The sequence below is a fragment of the Furipterus horrens genome, unplaced genomic scaffold (assembly GCF_987537825.1).
Source record: "Furipterus horrens unplaced genomic scaffold, mFurHor1.1.pri manual_scaffold_8, whole genome shotgun sequence".
NCBI classification, from domain to species: Eukaryota; Metazoa; Chordata; class Mammalia; order Chiroptera; family Furipteridae; genus Furipterus; species Furipterus horrens.
In genome coordinates, this window is record NW_028327178.1 from 7,742,814 (window position 1) to 7,767,420 (window position 24,607).

General features: G+C 43.0%; 1 protein-coding gene across 3 annotated transcripts; it reads right to left on the reverse strand.

Annotated features, from left to right (window-relative positions):
* Positions 1 to 2,687: 2,687 nt before the first annotated feature.
* Positions 2,688 to 23,653, reverse strand: SERPINB12 (serpin family B member 12). 3 transcript variants are annotated; one of them, XM_090285411.1, is made up of 10 exons: positions 23,618 to 23,653; positions 21,482 to 21,572; positions 20,200 to 20,285; positions 13,865 to 14,050; positions 12,717 to 12,839; positions 11,618 to 11,758; positions 10,153 to 10,270; positions 6,771 to 6,913; positions 5,595 to 5,762; positions 2,688 to 4,425 (listed from the first exon to the last, which is right to left on the reverse strand). In XM_090285411.1, the coding sequence occupies exons 4-10, from the start codon at positions 14,033 to 14,035 to the stop codon at positions 4,021 to 4,023; spliced, it is 1,269 nt and encodes a 422-aa protein (XP_090141537.1). In that variant the 5' UTR covers positions 14,036 to 14,050; positions 20,200 to 20,285; positions 21,482 to 21,572; positions 23,618 to 23,653; the 3' UTR covers positions 2,688 to 4,020. The 3 variants fall into 3 exon arrangements, with proteins under 3 accessions (XP_090141537.1, XP_090141536.1, XP_090141538.1); XM_090285410.1 differs by lacking the exon at positions 23,618 to 23,653 and having other exon boundaries at positions 21,482 to 21,864; XM_090285412.1 differs by lacking the exons at positions 20,200 to 20,285; positions 21,482 to 21,572; positions 23,618 to 23,653 and adding an exon at positions 17,386 to 17,435.
* Between the last annotated feature and the right edge of the window lie 954 nt (positions 23,654 to 24,607).

A 24,607-nucleotide genomic window follows, 5' to 3' on the forward strand; every position in this document is an offset into this window, starting at 1 on the left:
AATCAAGGTTATGTGCTTATCTCTGTCTTTGAGATTCCTCAGTGCACTGTCTCTGAATGTCGTTTTGTGGTTACCACCGCCTGCCTGGGCAATTCAGGAGTGGGAGGACCTGCTGTGCTTCCAGGCAAGGGTACCAGTGGCTTGCAACCATTAAGTGGGAACTCGTCCTCCTCTTTGATAATGGCTGACACCTGGGGCACTGCTAGGCCTCTGTGACTCAAGCAGGCATACCTGCTGCTCCTGCCTCGGGGGAGAGACCTCTGCTGCTGCCTGGCAGAAGGCAGGAAGAGGAAGACACACGCCTTACCTTCCCAGCTGCTCCTACTGAAGTGCTGCCGGAGCCTGTCCCCGCCCGTAACTCCTCCTGCTGCCTGAATTTTCCTCCTCCAAACTTAAAGAACCCCAGCACGCTCAACTCTACTGACCACCTGCGAAATAAAGAAATGGATAAAAATGATCTCTTGTATTCTTTATTTCTACTTGGAAGGACAGACAGAGCTGGAGTTAGAAATCCACTGTATAACATCTAGCCAAACAGCCTGGTTCGGACCCTTGCTCAGCCATTTGCCACCCGAGAGATCTTACACAAGCAACTTCATCTCTCTGTGCCTCAGTTCCCCCATCTGTTAAATGTGGCTGATAATAGCAGTCTACTTCTCAGAATGACTGAGAGAATTAATGGGCTGATACATATCCAGGTCTTCGATCAATACTAGTTCACAATAAGTTTGCAATAATTATTAGGTATTATGTTCCACTTCCCCTGGCTGGTTTGGCTCAGTGGATTGAGCGTCGGCCTGCGAGCTAAGTGTCGCTGGTTCGATCTTCCAGTCAGGGCACATCAGAGAAGGAAAACTCTGACTCCAAAAAACCTCCGCTGCCTTGCGGCATACCTCTTCAGGGGAAAGGCTAAGGGAGTAAACCCCGACAGAAAATCCGGAGCCGGAGTCCCTAAGGCGGTTCGACGTTGTAGTCAACACCGGCAACTCCTGCGGCGCACCTGAAGCCAAGCTGTATTGACTCCGTCTTTCCCTTGGACCCTTGAGCTGCGAAGAGAGGGGGGGGTCTGCTGCATGGGCAACAGCAGACCCTCCATATCACCCTGCCCAGGCTCTGTAGCTTCAGCCTCACTGGAGAGGACACTCCAGCGTCATCGCAAGATGTCGATTCAACACGGGAGGAGACAGATACCGTGTCACTCCTGAGTCGGACTGCACAGCCATTCTCGGCGGTGCAGATAGACTCTTAAGAAGCTATACCATCGTCTCTCGAGACGGACGGCTGCCGACGACGATGTTCCACTTCAGAGATTTCAAAGCTGCAGTTTTATTCTGGATATTGAAACTCCCTCATGCCTGGACCCAATGTTAAAAAAAAAGAAGAAGTGCTAAAGAGAAGAGTCACTGCTGCCAACAATTTTGGGACATCATTTGAATTCACATTAAGAATTTACCTTCTTCATTTGATTGGCAAATGAAATCATATTTCACTGACGGAACTTCTTTACTAATTTTTTGGAATGTTTGACTGCACTGGATTCTGCTCAAAGCAACAAGAACTTAACTCCAGTTCCTACGATGTTTACAGCATGGTGCTAGGTGGTGAGGATCAAACATATTATACTCACATATGCAAAAACATATCAGAGAAGGACTTTCTGTTGCATTTACAATTTGACTCAGCATGAAATTCTTTAATCATATATTTTCCCTTCACACTTGTACACTGGGTTTCATTTTCTTCAGAAATTTAACACAGGTGTCTGAGGCCCATCGACTGTTTATCCTTTATAAATAAATTTTCTGTTTTGCTCAAATGCTAATACAATTATTTTCCCAACCTTCTGTATTTTTAAAGGTCTTAGGATGTCCGTTTTTGCTTCTTTTTCTTGGAAATCAGTGTAAACAGGTAACTATCCAAGTAAAGAAAGTTTTTTCAATAATATCTGTGATTATTGATTTCACACCAATTCATCTGCCTCCTTGCTCAGAAACAGCATAATTTGGGGGTGTATTTTCTGCTCTCTTTGTATCTGCCAGTTCCCCTCCTCTTATTTCCTATACATTCTAAGCGAGACACTCCACCACCCTGTTGATCACTAACTAAATTTTCCAGTGCACCAGTTTTGCTTCTTTAGTGCCTCTAAAATCTATTTAAATTCTGCTGTTGCATTTTTAGTTTCCTAGCCGTCTTCTTATATTTCATTCAGTTCCCTCCCATCTTACCACAGTTCATCTTCACGGTATTCCCTTCCAGTTCTATCACTGTCCAGCCTTCTTTTTTTCCTTCTTGGATCTTATTGATCTTCTCATTCTTGCCATAAATCTTTTTCTGAAGTCTCATTTTCTTTTTTTTGTCTGTACCATGCTGTATCCCTTCCTTATTTGACACTTCTTTTTTTTCAGAACACTATAGTGTCTACCCATTTACTTAACCTTGGATATGGATTGATGTGTTTAGAACTGATGTGTGTCGACAGAAGGCCTGTGGGTTTCTATCAGCCCCACTGTTGTGCATTTATTTGATTGCTTTGTAAATCCTTCTCACCATCTCTAGATAAAATATCGTCTGATGCATATTATAGATAACATTATTTCAGAAGGGAAATGGTGTATTAAGATATGAGAATATTTAAATTAAATATTAAGCATAGAGAATACATTGGCAAGAGGTGTGTATACGTGAGATAAGCTTCATGTTCTTTTTATTGAGTAAAAGAAAAGATGAAAACAGTGGCTTGGGGATGGAGTTGGCATTCAACTACAGAACAAACGAATCCGAGACAACGACACACTCCTTCCTCCTGTCGCCCAGGAAGAGACCTCCGCCACAGGTTAATGGCAATGTAATAAAGAGAAGTAAACAGCATCAGGGAGGAAACAACACATGTTCTGGGCAGCTCCAGGGAAAACTGGGGAGGAGTTGGAAGAGGAGATATGCATTCGATAACGTACGGAATCACAGGGAGGACTTGGGTTGAAATAGAACAGAACATCCAGAGCCTTGGAATTAAAGGGCTGGCGAGTCGTCCTAAATGAATCAACTGCTTTTGCAATCTCCTTGGCCTTGCTTGTCCTGCAACTTTGCTGGATGGAGGACACTTTGATCTAGGCCTGGAGGAGTTCTTTCCTGGAGTTTCATGCTCTGATTGGTTTTCTAACAGTTACAGCAGGCTACTGACTGATGTGTGTGCTCTCCTGCCTCTGCCTATTGAAGCGTCAGGCTTGCTGGTGTGAAAAGACTGAAGAGTCAAGAGCTCCTAATCTACGACAGCTCTGCTGGATGATTACAATGCATTTCTCCACCTGTGGCCTGACTCTGACACTCTAAAGAGGGCAGTTGAATGTACAAACCCTAACGTGGCCAAATTCTCTGTGCAAAATGAATGCTGGTTGCTGCAGTTTTATACCTTTGAGCTCTCACTGAAATCTACCCCCAAGCCCTGATTCCTCCCAAGCGAGAAGCCCCTTACAGGGGCATCTTTCAGGCAGTAGAAGATAGAGAGGAAGACGCATCTTGCCCAGTGACACACCACAATTTTAACTGCCACAGAAACGGAGCTGAGTTTCCAAAACACATTCCATTTAAACATTTTCTCTTGCCACCCGTGTTAAAGCATTTTCTGAGTCTGCCATCTCTTAGAAGTGGTCTAATGATGGGAACTTTCAGGATTCCCTCATAAGGAGGCAAGTAATTTAAAGGTCAATGTCATCCTCAAGGATGATGACCTTCAGGTCATAGAGGATGAATTTTTTTTTATATGCTTGAAAGCTCAGGGTGGTGAGAGGTGAGGGAGGGAGCCAGGGCTCTTCAGTACTAGTGGACTTAGTGAAAATCAGCTACAGGGTGAGAAAAGGTGGGACGAGCTCAGGCCAGTGGCTGGAGGAAGGGCACGTGGCGCGGTGGGATTCTGTCAGCTTTAGATAGCAGCAAAAGCACCAAAGCCCACGGCAGGCCAGGGGCGGGTCGCGCCGCCATGTTCTTCCTTCCAGCTCCCCGGTCGTAGACAGTGTGCTCCCTTCACGGGGAGCAGACCCTGCCATAGAAGAGAATGGTTTGGGTTTTGTTGTGTCTGATGAAAAAGAGAAAAGGGTGATTGGCATTAAAGGTCTCCCAGGATGGCGCAGACATTACGCTGCCGGCGGCCCCACTGGCTCCGATGGCTTGGGTGCCGTTTTCATCCACCTCCACAAAGGTTTTATGGACAACTTTGGACAGGTACAAACTGGGATTGAGAGAGATTCCAGTAAGATCAGCCTTCTTTTCATCGAAGACATCCGTGATGCCCATGTTCTGGAGAATAGAATTGAGATCATAGCTGTCTTCCAGGGTGAACTGGGGAAAGGAGACAGCTACTCTTTCTTCTGACATACTTTCTGAACTGCTCCAGGCCACTATTTTTTCATAGGTGATATTCCTTTCAAGCTGCAAGGGGAATAAAGTCATGTTTAGGGTCAGACTATGAGCCTGCAAAGAAAACCCCAATTAGTTCTTAGGGCCCTAGTGTACTTCAATAGTCGGTAACAAGTTCCAAGTTCTCTTCCTACACCTCAAAATACTCTGATTTCATTTAAAACTCCTCCAAGCAAACCTCGTTTCTCTTTAGAAGTTGCAAGACAATTTGAGTTCCAGTGTTCTTTGAAAGTCTGACAGACTAGAATTCAAAGCCCAGCAAAGCTCAGTTGATTAAGTTGGGTGAGCATGACCAAGCCTTGACATTGGAAGTTTAACTTCTTCTATAAAACAGAGCTAATGCCCTGGCTGGTGTGGCTCAGTGGATTGAGCACTGGCCTGGAAACCAAAAGGTCTCTGGTTCAATTCCCAGTCAGGGCACATGCCTGGGTTATGGGACATGTCCCCAGTTGGGGTGCACGAGAGGCAACCACACATTGATGTCTCTCTCCCTTTCTTTCTCCCTCCCTTCCCCTTTCTCTAAAAGTAAAAAAATAAAATCTTTAAAACAGAGATAATACCATTAGGCTCTTCAAGGATTAATTTAAAAAATGTAGTTAAAGTCTTTAACATAGTGCAGGCACATAATAAATTTTGGATAATGGTTATTATTGTAATTACTAACCAGTGTTTCTCTCTCACTTTCTCCCTCCCTCTGTCTCTACCTCTTCGCCCCACAGGACATGTAGTTGAGCTTCCCCAGCCTTTATTAATTCCCACATCACAGGCAATCTATTCCAGTATCAGGATCTCCACTGCATTCAACTACAGAGTCTTTAACTGAGCTATAGCAAAACAGCCTGCATAAGAGGCCAGCAGTCAGGATATTCAGGGAAAAGGAAAAGCTATTTCCTCTGTAGCCATTCTCAACTTATTCCCCATCCAGATGCCATGATCTGGAAAAAACACGATTTTAGAGAGCAGTGAGATTAAAGCGGAGAGCCCTGGGCTACATGTTTGGCGTTTGTTTCTTTCTAAACAAATGAGGAGTAAACAGGTCATCAAACTGAGATTCTTCTCTATTCTTTGCTCAGCTCTGACGGCTCGGGCACCACCCTGCCTCAGGATGGTAGGTGGTAGGTGGTGCCCTCTCCGAAGAGCTATGATGAAACACTTTGGAGAGACAGGAAATGAAGGCTTACCTCCTGCAGGCCCTCCAGGTTATCTGCGGAGTGAGACGGCAGGAGCACGAACATGCTGAGCTTGCCCTGGATGTACTGCATTTCAAGGATCTGGGCCCCCACCTCCTCTATGAAGCCCACTCTAAATACACCCCTTTGGTTCATCATCTTCACAGTCTTCTTTTCATTCTGCGGTGAACAAGGTAGAAAGTTATAGGACGGCCACTCACATGGTCCCCAACTTCCCTGAAAACTGGAGTCCATTCAGATGAGCAGGGCCTTCACCAGAAGCTCTGAGCCACACCGGTGGCCCAACCTAAGAGCCCTGTGCCTGCTGGTCAGCTGGCCCTTACTTTGCCAACACTCTCTCTTCCTGTGGCTTTAATGGGTTCTTCAGCTCCCAGGACCATTTGTTGGTAGATAGTCTGACCAGGCACTGACCCACAGCCTAGCCGCCAGAAGCAAGCCCTGCAGCTCTCTCTGTCTTTTATGCCTCAGTCACCCCATCCTTGGGGCCTCACATGGCCCCTGTCCCCACTGAACTGAATCACCCCACTGCAGGGCCAGTGGGATTCTTGGTTAAATGATGATCATCTGCATAGTAAATGACAACACCTGTTTGAGAGACTTGTATCAGAGGAGTGGGCACAGCCCCAGCCATCTTAAACCTCATAATAACCCCACAGTATGTGGGGACCACCAGTCTACAGTTGGGGACCACCATTCTACAGATGAGGACGTGAAGCCCTTGAGAATGACATAGCTGACAAGTGCTGTGCTGGGGTCTGACATGTCCCTTTCCTCCTATTCTACAGCCTGGTGGCTTAGAATATGGGTTTTTCAGGCCAAAGCAGATGTGAATCCTAATGCATGAATTTGGCTAGGTAACTTAACCTTTGTATTTTTTCCCCATGGCTCCTAAGTGGGAATAATAATAATAACACCCATTTTCATACTGTGATTTTAGGGAACGAATGAAATAACAGACAGAAAATGCTCAGTGCAATGCCTGGCACAGAAATGCTCAGTGAACTTCAGACACAGATTTTTGTTCATGGCAAAAGTATTCTTATTAAAAATATAAGCTGTACCCCAGGGGCCTAAGTCTTAGGTTGGCGTATACATCTGGCAGGCCGTTCTCAGTGGAAACTGTGAGTGGACCATTGAGAAGGCCACGTGCTCGAATACAGTACGTACCTCATTCAGAGAGAAAGGGGCATCAATGGTGTTTTCACGCTCAAAGTATTTTTCCCACTTGGCCTTGAAGTACACCGCGTTCACCAGCACGAGCACAGTCGAGTTGTTAATGGTGTCCTTGCTGAAGAGGTCCTTGATTTTACCTAAAAAAAAAATGTTTCCAGAAAATATCTTGAATATGAATTGTACCAAAAGTATTCACATAGACAGATTTTTTTCATGCAGCTTAACATCCCGGGCTACAGTGTCTCAGTCAAGAACTAACCCAAGAAAATTAAACCACTCAGAGTCCCGGGTAGAGTAGGAGAGGAGGTAAGTTTGGGAGCTGGGAGGCGGAGGATCCAGTCCAGAGCTCCGTAGCGGAGGGATTTCTCTCTCTACTACCGTGACTGGAACTTGGCATCAGACATCTTATGATCTGATTTATCCTTCAAAGTAAAGATCCTGCCACCTGATTACATTATGACGTCCTGGAGAAAGGGGGCTATTGTGTAAACTTTCTGTCTCAAGCACTCATCACAGCAGTGTACACAGGCTCCCATATAAACAAAAACGTATATAAATGTACAAAGCAAATGATGTAAAACCTATTTTATAAGGACTTTCCCATGCCCTCTCTCATTCCATCTTACATCAACCATGAGAAGTAGATATTGTTACCCCTTCTCTATAGGAGAACAAACTACAGCCCATGAGAAATGAGACCACACAGCCAGAAAGCAGGAAAGCTGGCTGAGATCAGGTCTGGGGCCTTCCTTCCCGCTCTTGGCTCAGCGCTGGGGCTCCTTCCACAACTTACACACCCAGAAGGCAGCCTGGAAGAGCCCATGCTATCAAGCAATAGTCCATCTTCAGCATGCATCCTTTTTCTGCCTCAAGACACCAAATTACCAATACCATGACTTGGATGTATGCCTAGGCCTTAAGATGAGAAGACCCGTCCGCCGCAAGAAGATTTCCACTTAGATCTCATAATAATACATTACTGTGTCATCATCTACGCTGGGAGAGTTAACTAACTAAAGAGAAACTAGATATTTATAACTTAGTATAGTTATAAATACTGAGGGGAACCCTGAAGGTATGGGAGTTTTCGTGGTGTGTGGAAGATATGAGGAAAAATCATTTTGGAGTTCGGGTATTTCCCCCAGGGGAAATGCTAGACAGTGGGTAGCACAGCCTTAAACCAGTGTTAGGAAGACAGGAAATAGGGCATATTCCCATGTGGGAAAATCTTTGCTTGAAAAAGTACATTAAAATACTTGACATCTGTTATAAGGAGACATGAATGGCATAGAAAGAAAGGGTGATTTCTTTATCTGGGCTCATAGACTCCGCTTTTCATTTTAGATTTTATTTGTTTTTATTTTTAGAGAGAGGGTAAGGGAGAAAGAGACAGAAACATCAATATAAGAGAGAAACGTTAATTGGTTGTCTCTTGTACATGCCCGCACCATGGACCAAACTTGCAACCCAGGCATGTGCCCTGACTGGAAATCGAACCAGGGATTTTTTGCTTTGTGGGTTGATGCCCAACCAACTGAGCCATACTGGTCAGGGCTGCTTTTCATTTTAAAGAATTAATATTTCATGTTAACATGTTATGGGTCATTCCTGATGACTCTCAGATGCTCATTAAATAATCCACCATCTAGTTAAGTAGTTGGTAAAATCCATCTGGTCTACCTTTCAATGTCTCTCAAATCCTCCCACCTCTCACCCTCTCTACGGCCACCACATGGTCTAAGCCATAAGCACCTCCATCTAGGTCTTCCGCAATGACGCTCCCACTCTGCCATGGGCACCTGCATCCACCCACTCCTGTCCACCTCTAATCTGTTCTCCAGTCTACAATCAGAGATGTCTTTTACAAGACCTACTCTCTGCCTTAAACCTTCCTGCTCTTCCTTCATCCATCATGTAAATCCTGAAAACTTTTATACCTGCCTGGGTTCTCAATGTGACTTTATGTATTAATTATAAATAAATATAAGACACTAAAACAGCTATTACAAATTAGAAACTCCTTGCAGCTCAATTAAAGAATAGTTTTTAAACGTGCTAAGTTATTTTTGTTGTATGCTACTTATCGTAAGTCCAAGAAATAGGATCCCAAATATTTCTATTATGACAGACAAACTCCAATAACAGTGTGTATTTTAGAGAAAAGGTGAGTTTTTATTCTATGGACAAGTGAACATTTAGTGCTGAAAACACTGGTGTGGTTCAAAAACCAAGAGTGATCAATGCTATCAAAAGGAAACGCTAAACTCTAATGGAAGCATCTGCAGCATTAGAAATATTGAAACCAGACACAGAACCTATGAGAGGAAGCTATCTAGAATGTGAACTTGTGGGTTCCATTTACTAAAGTAAATGAGAATTATGGAATGTTTAGAAGCAAGACATCTTACTCCCTCACTTTACAGGTGGGGCTCCTGAGAACCAGAAAGGTCATCAACTCCGTGATCATTTAACCAATTTAGCTGCAGTCAGCCCCAGTTTCCTGCAGCTTCTGTTTTGTTTTTAATTCAAACACCACAGCAGTGGAGAACCCCATGCTCCACCAAGTTAAGCGCAGGGGCAAGAGATAGGCAAAACACACAGATTGGCACTATTCCGATGCAGCCCGATGTATGCGTTTTTTGGAACAGCCACGTACGTGGGTTACATTGAAGAAAGCATCAGAAAGAGGACAATAAAGAGTAAAGGGTAGATGAAGATCAATGTTCAGAGAGGTCATGGCTAAGGATTTCGGTAGCCAGGCAAGTGTGTTCGTGAACTGGGCTGCAAGCAAGCAAGTCATGGAGGACAGTTGTATTTAATTGTGACATGAGAAGGGGGGTGCAGTTTGGGGAACCTCATGTTCATACAGTCCATTTAGAGACTTCCGTTTTGCTGGGGCCTGGAGAAAGTTGGAAGGGGAGTTTCATATTTAAAAATACTTGCATTTATGCTGAACTGAAATGTTCACTACACATCACTATCGGTAAATCCCCCCTCACTCAGAACACTCGTGTTTCTAGTGAAAAGTTGCTAAGAAAAGGATTTTATTATTTCCATGTCCCTCAGAATAACTAGAGTCTCTTCACAATCCTTTTATTGACCCTTTAAAAGAAATGGAAATAGTTCATGTCATGCTGGGCATTCATTGTGCTTGGCTGAAAGGCATGTGACCTATACAATGGCGCAGAGGGACGCCAGTAAGTAACCGTCATACCTAAGCATTTTTAACTTTTTGAGACGTGCGAAAGAAGCGTTGGACCCCGCCCACACATGTGAGCATCTAGCCCCTGACGGACAGCAAACTGAAAAGCTGGGCTGACCTGTTTGCCTTTCAGTGGAAAGGTGTACCAGCGACAATGTGTCTGGTCTTTCTTACCTTGGGACTGAGACTCAACCCAGAAGTTAATCTCTTGTCTGGACTTCTCGGTGTCTTTCCGGAAGTCAACGCTCTCGATGGTCGTGTGATAAAATTGAATCACACCATCTAAGTACTCCTGTTAAATGAGAAGGAATGGAAAGAGTGGGACCAGAGTTATATAATTATGCTAATAGTTGGGAGGCAAGCAGTCGTGTGCCTCGTCACTCACACTGGTGCACGTCAGTCTCTGCCTACCCCCCATCCAGTTAACCAGAGCCACTTCAGTTGGCATAGTGACAGCTGAGCATGCAGGATGCTTACTTGTGGGGCAGCCTATAGTTTTAAGGCACAAGGCCTTCCTACCAGGTGCCCTTGTGTTTAGACATTCCATTTGTGGGGCCATCACGAGATACATATCAAGTAACTTGATGACTTAGCTGTAAACTGCTTCCATTTTAAATAATTAAACCTGCTTAATGGTTGCAGAGTTTCTGATGGAGGGGCTGAAAATGTTTTAGAAATAGGTGATGATTACTCAACATTGTGAGTGTAATTAATGCCGCTGCATTTTACATTTAAAAACAATGAAAGTAGAAAATTTCATGTGGTAGATATGAGACAATTTTTTCAAAAATTAATAATGTGTTATACCACATGTGTACATTTTTATTAGATGAATTGTAGATGTGTTTTCATATCTCAATAAAGCCAGTTAAAAACAAAAACAAAAAAAACAGCATTTAAAATCTCATTTCCATTGTAGGAAAACTAGTTATTTTGGTCAAAGTAGGCTGCCCCCTCCCGTGCTAGGCCAGCCCCAACCAGGATGTGCTGCACACTTGCCGTTGGACACACCTCTCCAGTTTAGTGCCATGTGTATGGCTCCTTCTAGTGGTGACAGAGGAGCCTAAAGCCTGGGTTCAGACGGAGCTTGCTCTAGGGACAAAGCAGTGTGGCCACAGAGACAAGAAATGTGCCTTTTGGCTCCAAATACAGTCTCCTTCTGCTACAGTATTCCACTTCTTAAGGGAGTGCCATTTCTCTAGGGGGTGGCCTGATGGTGGCACCAAAGGGGATCTTAGAGAAGTGCCTTGGAAGGCAGTGGTGGAAAGGGGACAACAGGAAAGGGAGCTACCAAGTCCATTTACCAGGCACCTTGATTGGGAAAGAGGTCACAAAAGAGAACAGCATTACCAAACACACACACACACACACACAGGCACACCTGCGAGCTCTGAAGGCTGTGAGTCACGTGTCCCTCTTTCCACCCACTCTAGCCTACTCACAAGAAGCCTCGTAAACTGTTCCAGCTGAGAACTGGGAGGAGGGCCCCAGAAGGTGTGGGAGAGGAGGTGGGTCCCGGGCTGGACACCCCGCCGGTCCACAGTACATCGCCTGTCTAAGAGATTTGGCTCCAGATGGCGCGTGGTTTTTAACCAGTACGCTCCCTGTTAGCCGTAAATGCCATTCTCGCCCCACTCACCGGACAGATGGGGAACTCCTGCTCTCCGTAGAGCCTGTTCGCGATACTCAGGGTGTAATCGGCTTTGATTCTGTCTAATTTGGAGAGGAGCTGCCCAAAGCAGCAACTGAGACGCGCGCTGTCGTTCTCAGAAGACCCCACCTAAGGAAAGAAGGAACCAAATGTGACCTTAACCAGATACAAGCAAGTTGTCATGTGGCTTTGTTGCCATGGGGGGGAGCAAGATGAGAAAAAAGGAAGAGAGGGCAGAGGTCCCCGTGGGAGATCACCCATGAAAACTGCATCTGGGGGCTCTGCAAGGCGCCTTATGTTTCAGATTAGTGAGCCTTGTTTTTCTCTGTCCTCAAAAGATACAAGAAAGAGACAATCCTATCTCCAACCTTCTGGGTAAGCTTTTAAAGTTTGAGGGATTTATAACCTGGAGAGTTTCACTCCTGCTCCTGGTATCAGACAACCAATAAAAGTTGTCTGTGTCAGGACAGATTTCAGCAAGAAATAAAACAGGCAGAAGTGGAAGGGGGAGAGTGAGAACCCCACAGCAATGCCCCCATCCCTACCCTTCGTCCTCAGCCAGGTTTGTAAAGTAAGTGCATAATGGGGCTTTGAGCTAAGTTTTTTGCTTTGTTTTTTGAAGATTTTACTTATTAATTGTTAGAGAGGAGAAGGGAAGGAGAGAAACATCAATGTGTGAAAGAAACATCACCTGCCCCAGCTGGGGACCTGACCCACACCCCTGGCATGTGCCCTGACTGGGAATCAAACCAGCGACCTCTAGGTTTGCAGATTGGCACTCAGTCCGCTAAGCCATACCAGACAGGGCTGAGTTAAGTCGTTTTTTTGTTTGTTTGTTTGTTTGTTTGTTTTAATTATGAACAGAAGATACTAAACCCTACTCTTTAGGATAAAGTATCCTACAACCAAGAACAAATAAGACACATAAACAGAAAGGAACTGCGGGCCATATAGGGTTATTGCTGTGGTTGGAGCTTTCGGTGACAGCCAGGACCTAATGTGTGGGGACAAGCAGCTGTCCACACCAACTGGACAGCCAGCTCAAACAGCCTATGAGGACGAGGGGCAGGAGCTACGAGTGGCTCACCTGCGGCGCTGTTCCCTGCTGCCGTTGCGGAGAGCTCTTAGCCAGCACCTCCCGCTCTCCGTCCTTCACACAGGGGTCCTGTGATTTGCCTTCACTCTGAGAAAACTCGTTGAAGTGGAGGACCTGCGTGACAATGGCACGGGGCCTCTCAGACGACATGAACAGCACAAAGTCTGGAGAGCTTCAAGAACATTTTTATAATGTGACAATGACAAATATCATGTAGTCACACAAAACAATCAGCAACAGTTTAAAGGAAAGAGGATATTTCTTTTGACTTGGGTTGTCAGGTGGAATGGAGGAGAAGTTAACTGAATGCCACCCCCACTCCCGTGAGACATGTAACAATGACTGTGACCAAACTAAAAAGCTGTCAGGTGTCTGTGAGCCACACGTGGCTATTGAGCGAGCCTGAATTCACTTTAAAAATACACATCGGATTTTGAAGACTCAATGTGGGAAAAAAAATAAAAAGAATGTAAAACATCTCATTTAAATTTGTAGTTGGTTACATGTTGATATGATAATATTTTGGACATATTGTTAAATAAAATAGATTATTAAAATTAGTCTCACCTATTTCTTTTTACTTTCCTGGTACGGTTACCAAAGATTTTTAAATTACACACGTGGTTTAAATTCTACACGTGTTTGATGGTGCTGATCTAACTCCTCAGATAAATCGAGTGAGGACAGGAGGAGATACATTATCCAGAACCTTGCAGACAGGTAGGAGGCCAATGGTGCATCCAGCCCTGCTTGGGGTATGTTTGCTGGCAGGTGACAGCCCAATGCCCAGAGAAAAAAGTATGAAGCCTTACCCAGATAATGCCAACCACATCCTAAAGCTAATTTTTGCTGCAGGAATAATATACCAAAAACAAAGTAAATGAAGAAAGTAGAATGACCCTAAACACCTTCTGCCTTAACCCAAGAGCTCACTCCTCTGTATTAGGAACAGCAACCAAGTTCAACAATGACCTCTGTGTTATGTGCTAGATCCAGGAGCCTGTAGTTTACTGGGGGGGTTGTTCTGGTCACTTTCCTTCATTCATTCTATACATTGGGGTTAGGGACTAACTAACCCAGGGCCCACCCTAATCCAGGGTGTGGCTTGGAGAGAGGACCCAGAGTTACTGCATCCGCACCTGGTCGATCTGATATGCACTGTCACCTCTGGCCCCCAAACGGACCATGCCAAGGGCAGCTGACAGGCTCAGAGGACAGAAGAAGATGTTTCTGGAACCCCCATTTTTGCTGATCTCTTGAAAGAGGTCAAAGCAAAATTTGGAGTTTGCTGCGATGAGACAATCCATCATGAAACCAATGACAATCTAAAACAAATAACAAGAGAGAGAGAAAATGATGGTCAGAGGAAAATAGGTAAATAGACAGTTCTAACTTTAAATACCCAAGATATAATCACAGGCAGTTATTCAGTGTGTCATTAAAAACTGGTAAATCAGGTCATTGTCATCCTGGTATATAGGTATTGATTTCAATAACGATGCAGATAGAGATCTATTTCCATGCAGTGGTGTGAATTAGTTGGCTAACTCTGCCGTAACAAATTACTGTGATTCAGGTAGCTTAAACAACAAGAGTTTATTTTCCCTCCGTTTTGGAAGCCAGATGTTCAAAATCAAGGCATTGGCCAGGGTGATTCATTCTGGAGGACCTCAAGGAAAATGTTTCACGCCTCTCTCCCAGCTTCTGGTGATTGCCAGGCATTCCTTGGTTTGTAGAGGCATCATCTCTGCCTCCATCTTCACATGTGTCCTTCCCTGTGTCTTCTGTGTGGGCATCCAAATATCCTTTTTCCTATAAGGACACTAGTCATTCAATTAAGACCCACACTAATCCAGTAGTTTGACCTTATCTTAATTTGATCACATCTGGCAAGACCTTATTTCCAAATATAATCACATTCACCATTACTAGGTATCAGGACTCAGATACATCTTTTGGGGGGCAAAACTCTGTCCACTTTGTGGTGGAACTTCCTTTATTCAGGTAAAAGAAAATCATAGGATGTCATGTCCCCATGGTCAAGTTAGCAACCAAGAAAATTTCAATCTTTCTCCTTCTCCTCCTGGTATTCCTTAAGATATTTGTCTGTACCCTTCCTGAGTGTCTTATGACAGAATGTATGCCCAGCAAATTGTCATGGGTCATGTCCTTTGTTAACATTCTCACCTCCTTTTGATTCATGCCCTGTGAAACCTATAGGACTTGAAGCACCTTAGTCAGTCCTTGATATTGTCCAAGAGATAACAGACCGTGAAAGATGCTGATGGTTTGGAAGTCATTAGGTTTCGCACTTCTCTTGACAACGTGGGACCATAAATAACATAGAACCAAAGTAAGGGAGTGACTTCCCTAAGAACGGCCCTTGCCCAGCCCCAACCCCAAAAATCTATTCCGGAAGTATCAAGACAATCTTCCATAGACCTCACTTCGGACCTATCCCTCTCAAATAAAATGCCTTTTCTTTGGTCTTTTTGCCTGTGGTACGGTGTGTTTCCAAGATGGAAGTGTAAGCCCCTTACTGGGGTTTCTATCATCAGACCCGTGGCACATAGCAAGCATTAAGAAATAGTTATTGCTTTAAACTGAATGGTGTACATTGGTTTCAACATCTTCTCACTTTAATAGATATTTTTAGTCTATAAATCCTAATTCAAAAAGATAACATTGCGTAATTTGAAAAACATGCCACACATGTCTTTACATCTACACAGGAAAACATCCTTCCAACAAAGAAGTCACTGTTTGGCCAAGTCTACAGGCTGATTGCTGATGTAGGCTGTCTCTTGATAGGCTACAACTTGAAAAACTTGTACACAATGGGCTTCAGTAATCATTATTTTCAAACAGACTTGAAATAACCTTTTAAAATAGTAAGGTCCCTCAGAAATCCATTTAACTCAAGGAATCAATAAAACCCAATTATAAATGACTTTATAACAATAGTTACTATTTACTCTGAGCCTGCAATGTTCTTGCCACCTCACAGATACTGTCTCCAATTTTCAAACAATCCTATAAGTCAGAAATTATCTTCATTTTAGATGCCACCATGAAGTGGCATAGCTGGTGTGCCAATCTGTCAGTTTGGTCTGATTCCCAAGTCACCTTCTCCTCTCCTACAGCACTCTGCCCACCTGAGCGATAACTCTGTGCCCTAAAATGCCATGCCCCTATAGAATTCACGTTCACCCAGCACCATCTCCTACCAACCATAGCCATAGAGGAAGACGCTAAGGAATAATTTTATTCCAAAAAAAAGTAAAAACTCACTTTGATAGCAATAAAAATATTATGTTTTTGCCTGCCGTGCTTCCAAGTGATTTATCATTTAACCTCTAATAAAGTAAAAGGAAGATTCTGATTCTCAAATGTAAATTTATTGTACAGATGACCAAATAAAAGGAATGAGGTCTGCCACACGTACAATAAATTTGAATTTTGCTCTCACAATATTGACAAATCAAGAGCCTGTATTTTTTTCATGGGCTTTCTCATCTTGTGGCTGTAGCATATTTATTCATATATATGTTCATTTGTCTATATATGAAAGACAAATGTTCATATTTCTATTTCCCTTCTCACTCTGTCAACAAGGTGATTATTTTGATATTTCTATATTTTCTTCCAAAACATAATTCTTTTGAGAGTAGGTTTTATGATTTTTATTCATCTTTGTATCCCATTAATAAATATAAACAGTAGCACACAAGAGCATTATTAAGTTGTTATGGACTTATTTGTTATCATCTGCCCCTTTTTCATTGTATGTAATTCTAATATTTGAAACAGTGGATGATAATTCATATTTTGTATTGACTCTATACATTCTGCACAGCTGTTATCAACAAAGATGCTACATAGTAGAATCAACTTTGGATTAATTTTCTACTCTATTAGAAATAGTTTAATTACTAAAATATGGTTTCCTTCATAACAATGTAAAAGGTTAAACTAGATAGATTTTCTAACAACTCACACAATCCTAAGGGTAATTGTGCTCTTCAGTATAGTAGGAGAAGATGTTATATCTCAAAAATATTTCATGACCTATAATTTCCATAATTTTACAGAGCTATTAATAAGCTGAGAATAAAATTTCAACTTTACACAAATAGATGCCATTCTGCTGGAATCAACTTCCAAGCATTGTTATAACTCAATAATAAGTAATATCTAAAAACAAAGAGATGCTTGTGAAAGATGCAACATAAGCATTTCCATCTTATGTTGCCAAAGACAAATGTAAACTCATATGATCTTATATACACAGTCTAAACATTATACCATTTATATTTCACAAATTAGTAAAAACACATAATCTGTTGAGCATGAAAAGATTTTTTTAAATTATTCAAACATCCATATTTTTAAGAAATCAATCAGACACACGACATCTGACCAAGTGCTGGGAGGCTGTGGGAGATGACAGATACTGCTGTCACATTTACCCAAAAAATGGTCACACTTACAAAAAATTCAAAACATTGTAAAACAAATCGCTCATTTTCCAAAGACACTTGACTAAAAACAGCGTATCTTTTGGTTTCAGTCAAACCTACTTTGGGTTTCTATTCTCTAAAATAATTTCCCAATGCAATGTTCATTGTTAAAAATGACAGCAGGCAATGGAACCATTTACCTTCTTGCCTTCAGAGGTGCTGCTAACAGGTGGCCAGGTAAGTTTCAATCCACACCCTGTCAGGGATGGAAATATATGAACTCTGCCCCTCCCACAACGGCACTATTCCAACTCCATTTTGGAAGCCAGGGTCAAATTATCATTGATTGATTAAACAGGATAAAAAGAAATGCGTGGTGTATGTATTTTTAAACAAATACATTCTATGTTTTAAACTAAATTATTTAACTTACTATATTTATATTTTCTTTGCTCTTTCCAGTCGGGTGTCTTTATAGGGTCCTCACAGCAATATTGAGCCTCACCTTTGTACCCAAATCTCCCTGCTAGATAAAGAGAAGCAGAGATTTACTTCATATGCCCATTGTCTTATGCATTCTCCTATACTGAATTTCTATATTATCCTAAACTTTTTAAAACTGATTGCATCAGATGTATAAAATGAACTTTAAGCCAATTTCAAAGTCGTAGGTTTGTTTTCCTGCAGCAGCTTTGGGTGCGGGTAGGAATTACTATTCAATTTATTGACGAGAATAGCTGATTGCTAATCAGAAGATAGAAATTATCAAGAGGGGGGGGTGGGAGGGAATTTCTAGAAGAGAACTAATTTTCTGGGAACTAGAAAATTAACCAACTCTGTACCAACATCTCCAGAAAGTCTGCCCAATTTAGCTTTCTGTGCTCTGGCCTGCTCATCTATTTATCCTACTTATGTCCTCAAAGGGTTCTTAGAGCCCCAAACATCTACACTTCCTTTCTTTTTGTTCATCCTTCCTTCCCCCTCCCTCTCTCCCTCCTTCCTTCCTTCCTTCCTTCCTTCCTCTTCCTCTCTTTCTTATCGGGCTTCTGGTGCAGATTTCATGGGACAAATATATTGTACAACTGAAAAAAAATAAGTTTTCAAACTGCTCCAAGTAAGTTCTGATGTTCCCTTTAGTTCTAACATTCTATGTATGACCCTGACCTCTGTATGAGCACAAACACAGCAGGGAGTGGATAGGCACGTGAGGCTGTAACAGCAAGAGCATTAGAAAGAGTAAAAATGCTGGGCATGAGCATGACCGAGGGACAAAAGGAGGCTTCCTCCCTGGCCTGGTTTCCTTTCTGACCCCCTTCTCTCTTTCTCCCCGCATCAGACAGCAATATCATCTCAGCTCCAACCCCACCAACGGGATGATGCTAGACCCAGGAAAATTCAAAAGACAACTTTTTAAAGCAGGGCTATTGCCTTTATGGGGAATATAAGCTGTTTATATACCATCCGCTGCATGTTTACTTATATGGAGAATATAAGCTATTCATGCAGCTGGTAGAGAATGAAACCAGTAAAAACCATTTTTATAAAGTGAGATGTCAACCTGTGGAGACCAGTAACTGAGCATAAGGGGGTCATCAATTCCCAATAGTAAACATAGAAAACAAGTAGGCTATTTTCTTCACCTCACTTTTTCATTTGAAAAATGCTTGTGGGCTTTTTTTTTCCCTCTCTAAACGCTTCCACGAAATTCTAAAAACCACCATTTGGGGGTTGAATCTGGTCATTTCTTATGATTTACAAGAGGCTGGAAATTTTTAACGTGTGAATCGATCAGCACATTCTGCCACTTAGTCAATCACTACCCCCTGCAGCCCCTTGGAGGGAGAACGCCACGCACACTGAGGACAGGAGGGATTTTCCCCGGCTCCCGGATTTCTGGCTGTCCTGTTTGTTTGCGGTTGGCTGGTGATATTCACGTTGCCTTGGGCTTCTGGCTGCCTGCGCAGAGGCGGAGCGTGCTGGGAGCGCTCTAATCTCAGATCGCATCTGTTCAGCCTCTCAAATAACTCAACAAGGATCTGACAGCGGGCTGTGCCCTACAAGCATAAGAGTCTGGTGTGGTGCGATTGTTCAATCAGTAGTGATGAAACCCATCACTACGTGTCCCTAAATATGAAAGCTGCTTGACAGGTCACTAAGGAGGGCATGAGAATTCACGGAGCACCCGCTGTGAGTCAAGGCCGTTGGGGACTTGGCGCACATGACCGCATCTGAGTGACGGCAGAAAGTCAGTCTCCTTAGCACCAGGGACTTAAAGCATCAGAGAACCGCACCGGACTTGGAAGGGGTTTTGGAGGGCCCTAACCTGCGACAGTGCTTTTCAAGGCATGCTAAAAAGTTGTGTCAACAGGCTGTAAAAATAGGGTTTCACCTGGCAACGCCTCCTAGGTGTGTTACAACTCAGGGGAGGATGAGCCAACCATTTAACCCGTTAATAACCAGTCTTTTTCTCACTGGAATTAAAAAGTCGGGGACGCCAGGATGTGGTGCAAAACGATGTGATTAAAATTCTCCTGTGTGAAAAAGGCGCTATTTCTGAGATACTGAAAAGAGTTCTTTTTATCTAAATTTACATCACAATACTGAGAAACCAAATGTCTTTTTGGGGAAAACATCAGCAGAGAGACTTTTGATCTAATGAAAAATGTGTCTTTTATCAAAAGTAGACCGTTGAATTGACATTCATCATTTTACCCTCCACACTCAGAGGCCTGGGGAACAATGTATAAAATCTAAAAGAGGAAAAAGTCCCATTAAAATAACAAAAAGCAACCATAACAAAGACTAAGACACAATAAACTTGTTTTACAACCTGCACTCACCCTTAAGATAGCCATTACCCTTTCCATAAAAACGCCCAGTGTCCTCAGATCCAAGACTGAGGTCTCCAGGTTGGAAACAGTGACAGCTGCCTACCGCAATGCGACCCAGGCCCGGGGACCAAAGACAAGCGTAGCCATGCGGGGGCGGAGAAGACGCTGCAGAAAAATCAGTACCTTTGCAATCAGCGGTCCCAGATCCTGGTGTGAATCTTACTGGCCCGAGACCTGAGCAAATTCCTCTTGAACGTCAGTTTTCTCACCTATAAAAAAAAAATGAGGACAATAATACAGTTTTGTAGGCTCTAATGTGTTATACAAATGTTCATGTTATTATTATAATGACATGGAACTATTACTGCGTAAACTTTCTTTCATTTCTTAGACAAGTCTCTAGACATATATCTGATTTTTCTAGCATTGAAATGAGGGCCTCATCCCTCAAATCAGGGTTTGCAGATGACAGCCTGTGTACCAAATCTAGACCGATGTTTGGTTTTGTAAATAAAGTTTTATTGACACACAGCCATGCCCGTTCATTTACTACTATCTACGGCTACCTTCACTCTGCAATGGCAGAGTCTGAGTAGTTGTGAAGAGACTATATGGCCTGCAAAGCCAAAAACATTTGCTGTCTGGTCCTTCAGTGAAAAGTTTGCTGATCCTTCCTTTAAATAGTGAGACATAATAATTTTTAAAATTTATTTCTCAATTACAGTTGACATATTATATTAGTTAGGGGTGTACAACATAGTGATTAGACATTTATATAACTTAACACGTGATCACCCCATAAGTCTAGTTACCATCTGACACCACACATAGGTATTACAATATTACTGACCATATTCGCTGTGCTGGGCTTTACCTACCATGACTTCTTTTATAGCTGGCAATTTACACTTCTTAATCCCTTTCACCTTCACTGAAAAGTTTGCTTCCTTGCTTTAAATAGTGAAACAATAATACTTAAAGCCTATGAAGTTTTTTACACTCTTAGATATAAACCTCCTGTCATAGAACAAATGTTAAAATACACTTAATAAGAAATAGTTTTTTACATTTAAAAAAGATGCATTTGGGTTTGATCACATAAGAGTACTGCAGTCAAACAGGAGCCCAGACATTCATCTGGTGACTATGGGACACCTACCACGTGCCAGGCACTGGGCACACCATGAACAAGAGGGGGATTGCCCTTGCATCCAGGCCCTTCTGCACCCATTGTCACATTCAGCCCTTCCAACAAGTCAGGGAAGGGACATCATTATCCCAACATGACAAGTGGGAGAACTAGACTCGGACCGTTGAGTTGCTCCGAATCATGATGCTGAAGAGCAGCGTGATGATAACGTCCCATCCCCACCGATGCAGACCTGTGACCTAGAGCTCCACACCAGAACAGCTGCTGCCAAAGTCACCTCCACCAACAGCAGCCTGTCCCCCTCCCAGCACATACCTGGCAGCTGATGAAGATTGTCCCCAGCGGAGGTCTGTGCTCTGATGAAGTCAATTCAATAGCACACAGAGGAGGGAACAGCCTGTGGAAACTGGTAAAAATGGATGCTGAATAAGAAATTCTGTGATTTTTTAAATAATGATCAAGAGTCAGAAACTTAACCTATCCGATGGAGGAAAAAGACATATATTTGTGGTCACTAATTCAGTGCGAGTCAAATTAATTATCTCTACGTCTGTGGTATCTCTCTCTTAGACCAGAACATTCTCACACAGCTTCTCTTCATGAGCTCTCCTACAGCCTGCTTCTAAAGCAGGTCATGAAGAAGCCTTTATACAGGCTGCTGAAAAGGCCCCGATTTCCTATCTCTGTTCCTGATCCCCCTAAACAACCTACAGATCCCATGAGTCACAGTTTGTAAATGAAACACACAAAACCCAAGAGGGATTACTTCCATAGCATGTCCCAATCCCCTCCCAGAAAATGGATCAGATGCTGACAGACTCTGTGGTCTAAGCCAAGTGTGAAGCAAAATGCAGCTGAGAGAGAATTAAGAAAGAATCGGGTATGGCAAACTATTGTCTCTGTGTTTTATTATTACCTACTTACTCAATCATGACCACAATTCCATGGCTTCCAGGACAATTCCCTGAGCATCCTCCCCAGTTACTCACCTGTCTTCTGGCATCGCAGACAAAACCTAACAGATGAATGAGTTCTCTCCCCTCTTCCCCTCTCTCCCTGGTTCCTTCTCTTTATCTCTGTCTCACCACCAATTTCCCCACTTCCTCATCTCTCCCTCTCCCTCTCTCTTCCTCTCCCTCTCTCTAATATTTCAGCGGAATTCATTCACCTGCAAAACTCACAAAATTTGCCTTAACATGGAACAGCATTTGCTCCTTTCCAAAACATGCTTCATATGTTGTTGTTAAGGAAGAAAACACATCCTTGGAGGATTTTTTGAAATATTTAGAGGTCATTTTGTTCACTTTACAGCCTTGAATTTTCATAGAAAATCTCTTCCTCTTTATGTAACTTCAGGACAGTTCACTGGATGTCCTATGGAAACCCATCCCTGGGGCATGACCGAGTGTGGATCATGATTTGAGGATGACGTGCCTCTGTAATTCTATCAAAAAAGAAGACTGTAACCCACTAGGAAAGAAAACCCAGCAGTTCTGTGGAATGTTACAGGTTGTGAACCGCTAACCTATAAACCAGAGAATCAGAGACTCTAAAAGAACTTAAAGTAGCCCATACCTTGCCACAGTGAAATTCATTTTCTGTAAGTCAGATGTAACCCACAGAATAATACTATAACTGAGAATTAACTGTAAAAGCAATAAAGTTTTGAATAGAAAGATGGTGGGAAGCTTGGGGGAGTAGACTATAAATAAATTTTAAGTAATGGCATGTCATTTGAGAAAATTAAGGCTATTTAGTAACATAAATTAAAAAATAAAGATAATTATAGGCCTATCAAAATTCAGTTTTCTACACACTCTCTTTTTGCAGCTTGGAGCTCACACTACATTTGGACTTCTGTGTCCTGCTTTTTTTCCTCTAATACTTCAACCTAAATATGTCTTCGTATTTTAAAATTCTGTTTATAAGAATTAATTTTAATGACTATGCGAATGTGCCACAAATTACTCATCTACTCCCTTATTAATTAAGCATTTAGGTAGTTTCTAATTTATATAAGTAGTGCCATTAAAAAACCTTTGTGTTTAGCTTTTTTATCTGAATCTCAGATGGCCTCCTTATCTAGGCGCTGAATTAATGGATAAAATGTATGAACGTCTTTATGCTTGACTATATCACATCAAATGTGCTCCAGGGAAATCCTACCAGTAGTGCCTAGAAGGGGCTGCCTTCCCACGGTTATTTACTAAGTTTTTCCTCTCTTAACGCCTGGTAACTAAACCTCTCTCCGAAAGAAAGAGGAATGAAAAGTATCAGCATTCTTGACTGCTCCTCTACCATAAATCACTACTTGGCAAACTTGGACCATCCTTTTCAAGTCAGGATGTGGATATCCTTCAACAAGTCTTTCACCGTGGGGTGGGGACAGGGTGTGACCCCCTAATTCCCTGAGTTTTCTTCAGGGAACACCAAAGACAAGTTGCAGCCTACCTTCCTTGTATTTTCCCTGTGGCTCTCCCATCCTGATGCAATTCTCGAGATCTAGGCATGGAATTTCTCCAGGCGCTCCCGGCCATGACTCACGTAGGATATGCCGTTGGGAAACTTAGAAGACAAGCGTCTGAAACTTCACTTACCTGTTCTACCAGTGCACACAGTTAGACTCCAGGAAGATGGTGCGTGCAGAGGTCCTCCATGCACCTGCCCGCCTGGCAAGTGACCAGCGGTGGTCCCTTCTGCAGCGAGGGTTTCCGGGACAGTAATCACCCACCACCGTCTCTGTCCCGGGCTGCTTGGAGGATACATCGCCCTTGAGAAGACGGGTCTGAGTGCCCCAATAGGACGATGGGGGGTGTACAGGTGATTCACTTGAAAGTGGAGAGAGGGGGACCTGGCGAGAGGACGGAAAAGATGGAACTGATGGAGAGTAGTAGTTCCTGGAGGCAGACGGGCCAGAAAGCAAAGTGCTTGTGGCCCTCCCGCCTCTATTCCTGCGACCCTCTGCCTCACAGAGCCCAGCTCAGCACCGCCTAGCACACCTGTCTCCCTGTTTCTGGAGATGCCAGCGATAAAGACATTGTGACAGGCAGCGCCCCCTAGTGCTTCCTCGGCTCTATGGAAGGAATGTGAACATCTTGTGCATCCTTTTCTTTGTATAAATAGATGGCCTCTTCTTAGAGAATCTTTATACAGATTTTGACAATTCTCCCCTCGTAGATATATTCGTTCAGCCCTGGAAACTCAGAAGTTGGGAGTGTTCACCAAACAGGGCGGTGAGAGGCAGCCAAAGTTACAAATACACCATCATAGGTGGAGTTATACAAACTAATCCCTAAACCCCAGCCCTTCATCAACAGTGAACATCAGCACCTATTCATTATAGTCATGAGGGAATCTGGGTTAACATGTTTTCAAAAGGATTACAACTGTACCTCTGTTTCATTGTCTGAAAATTAGGGGCTGAACAAAAGGAACTCTCAG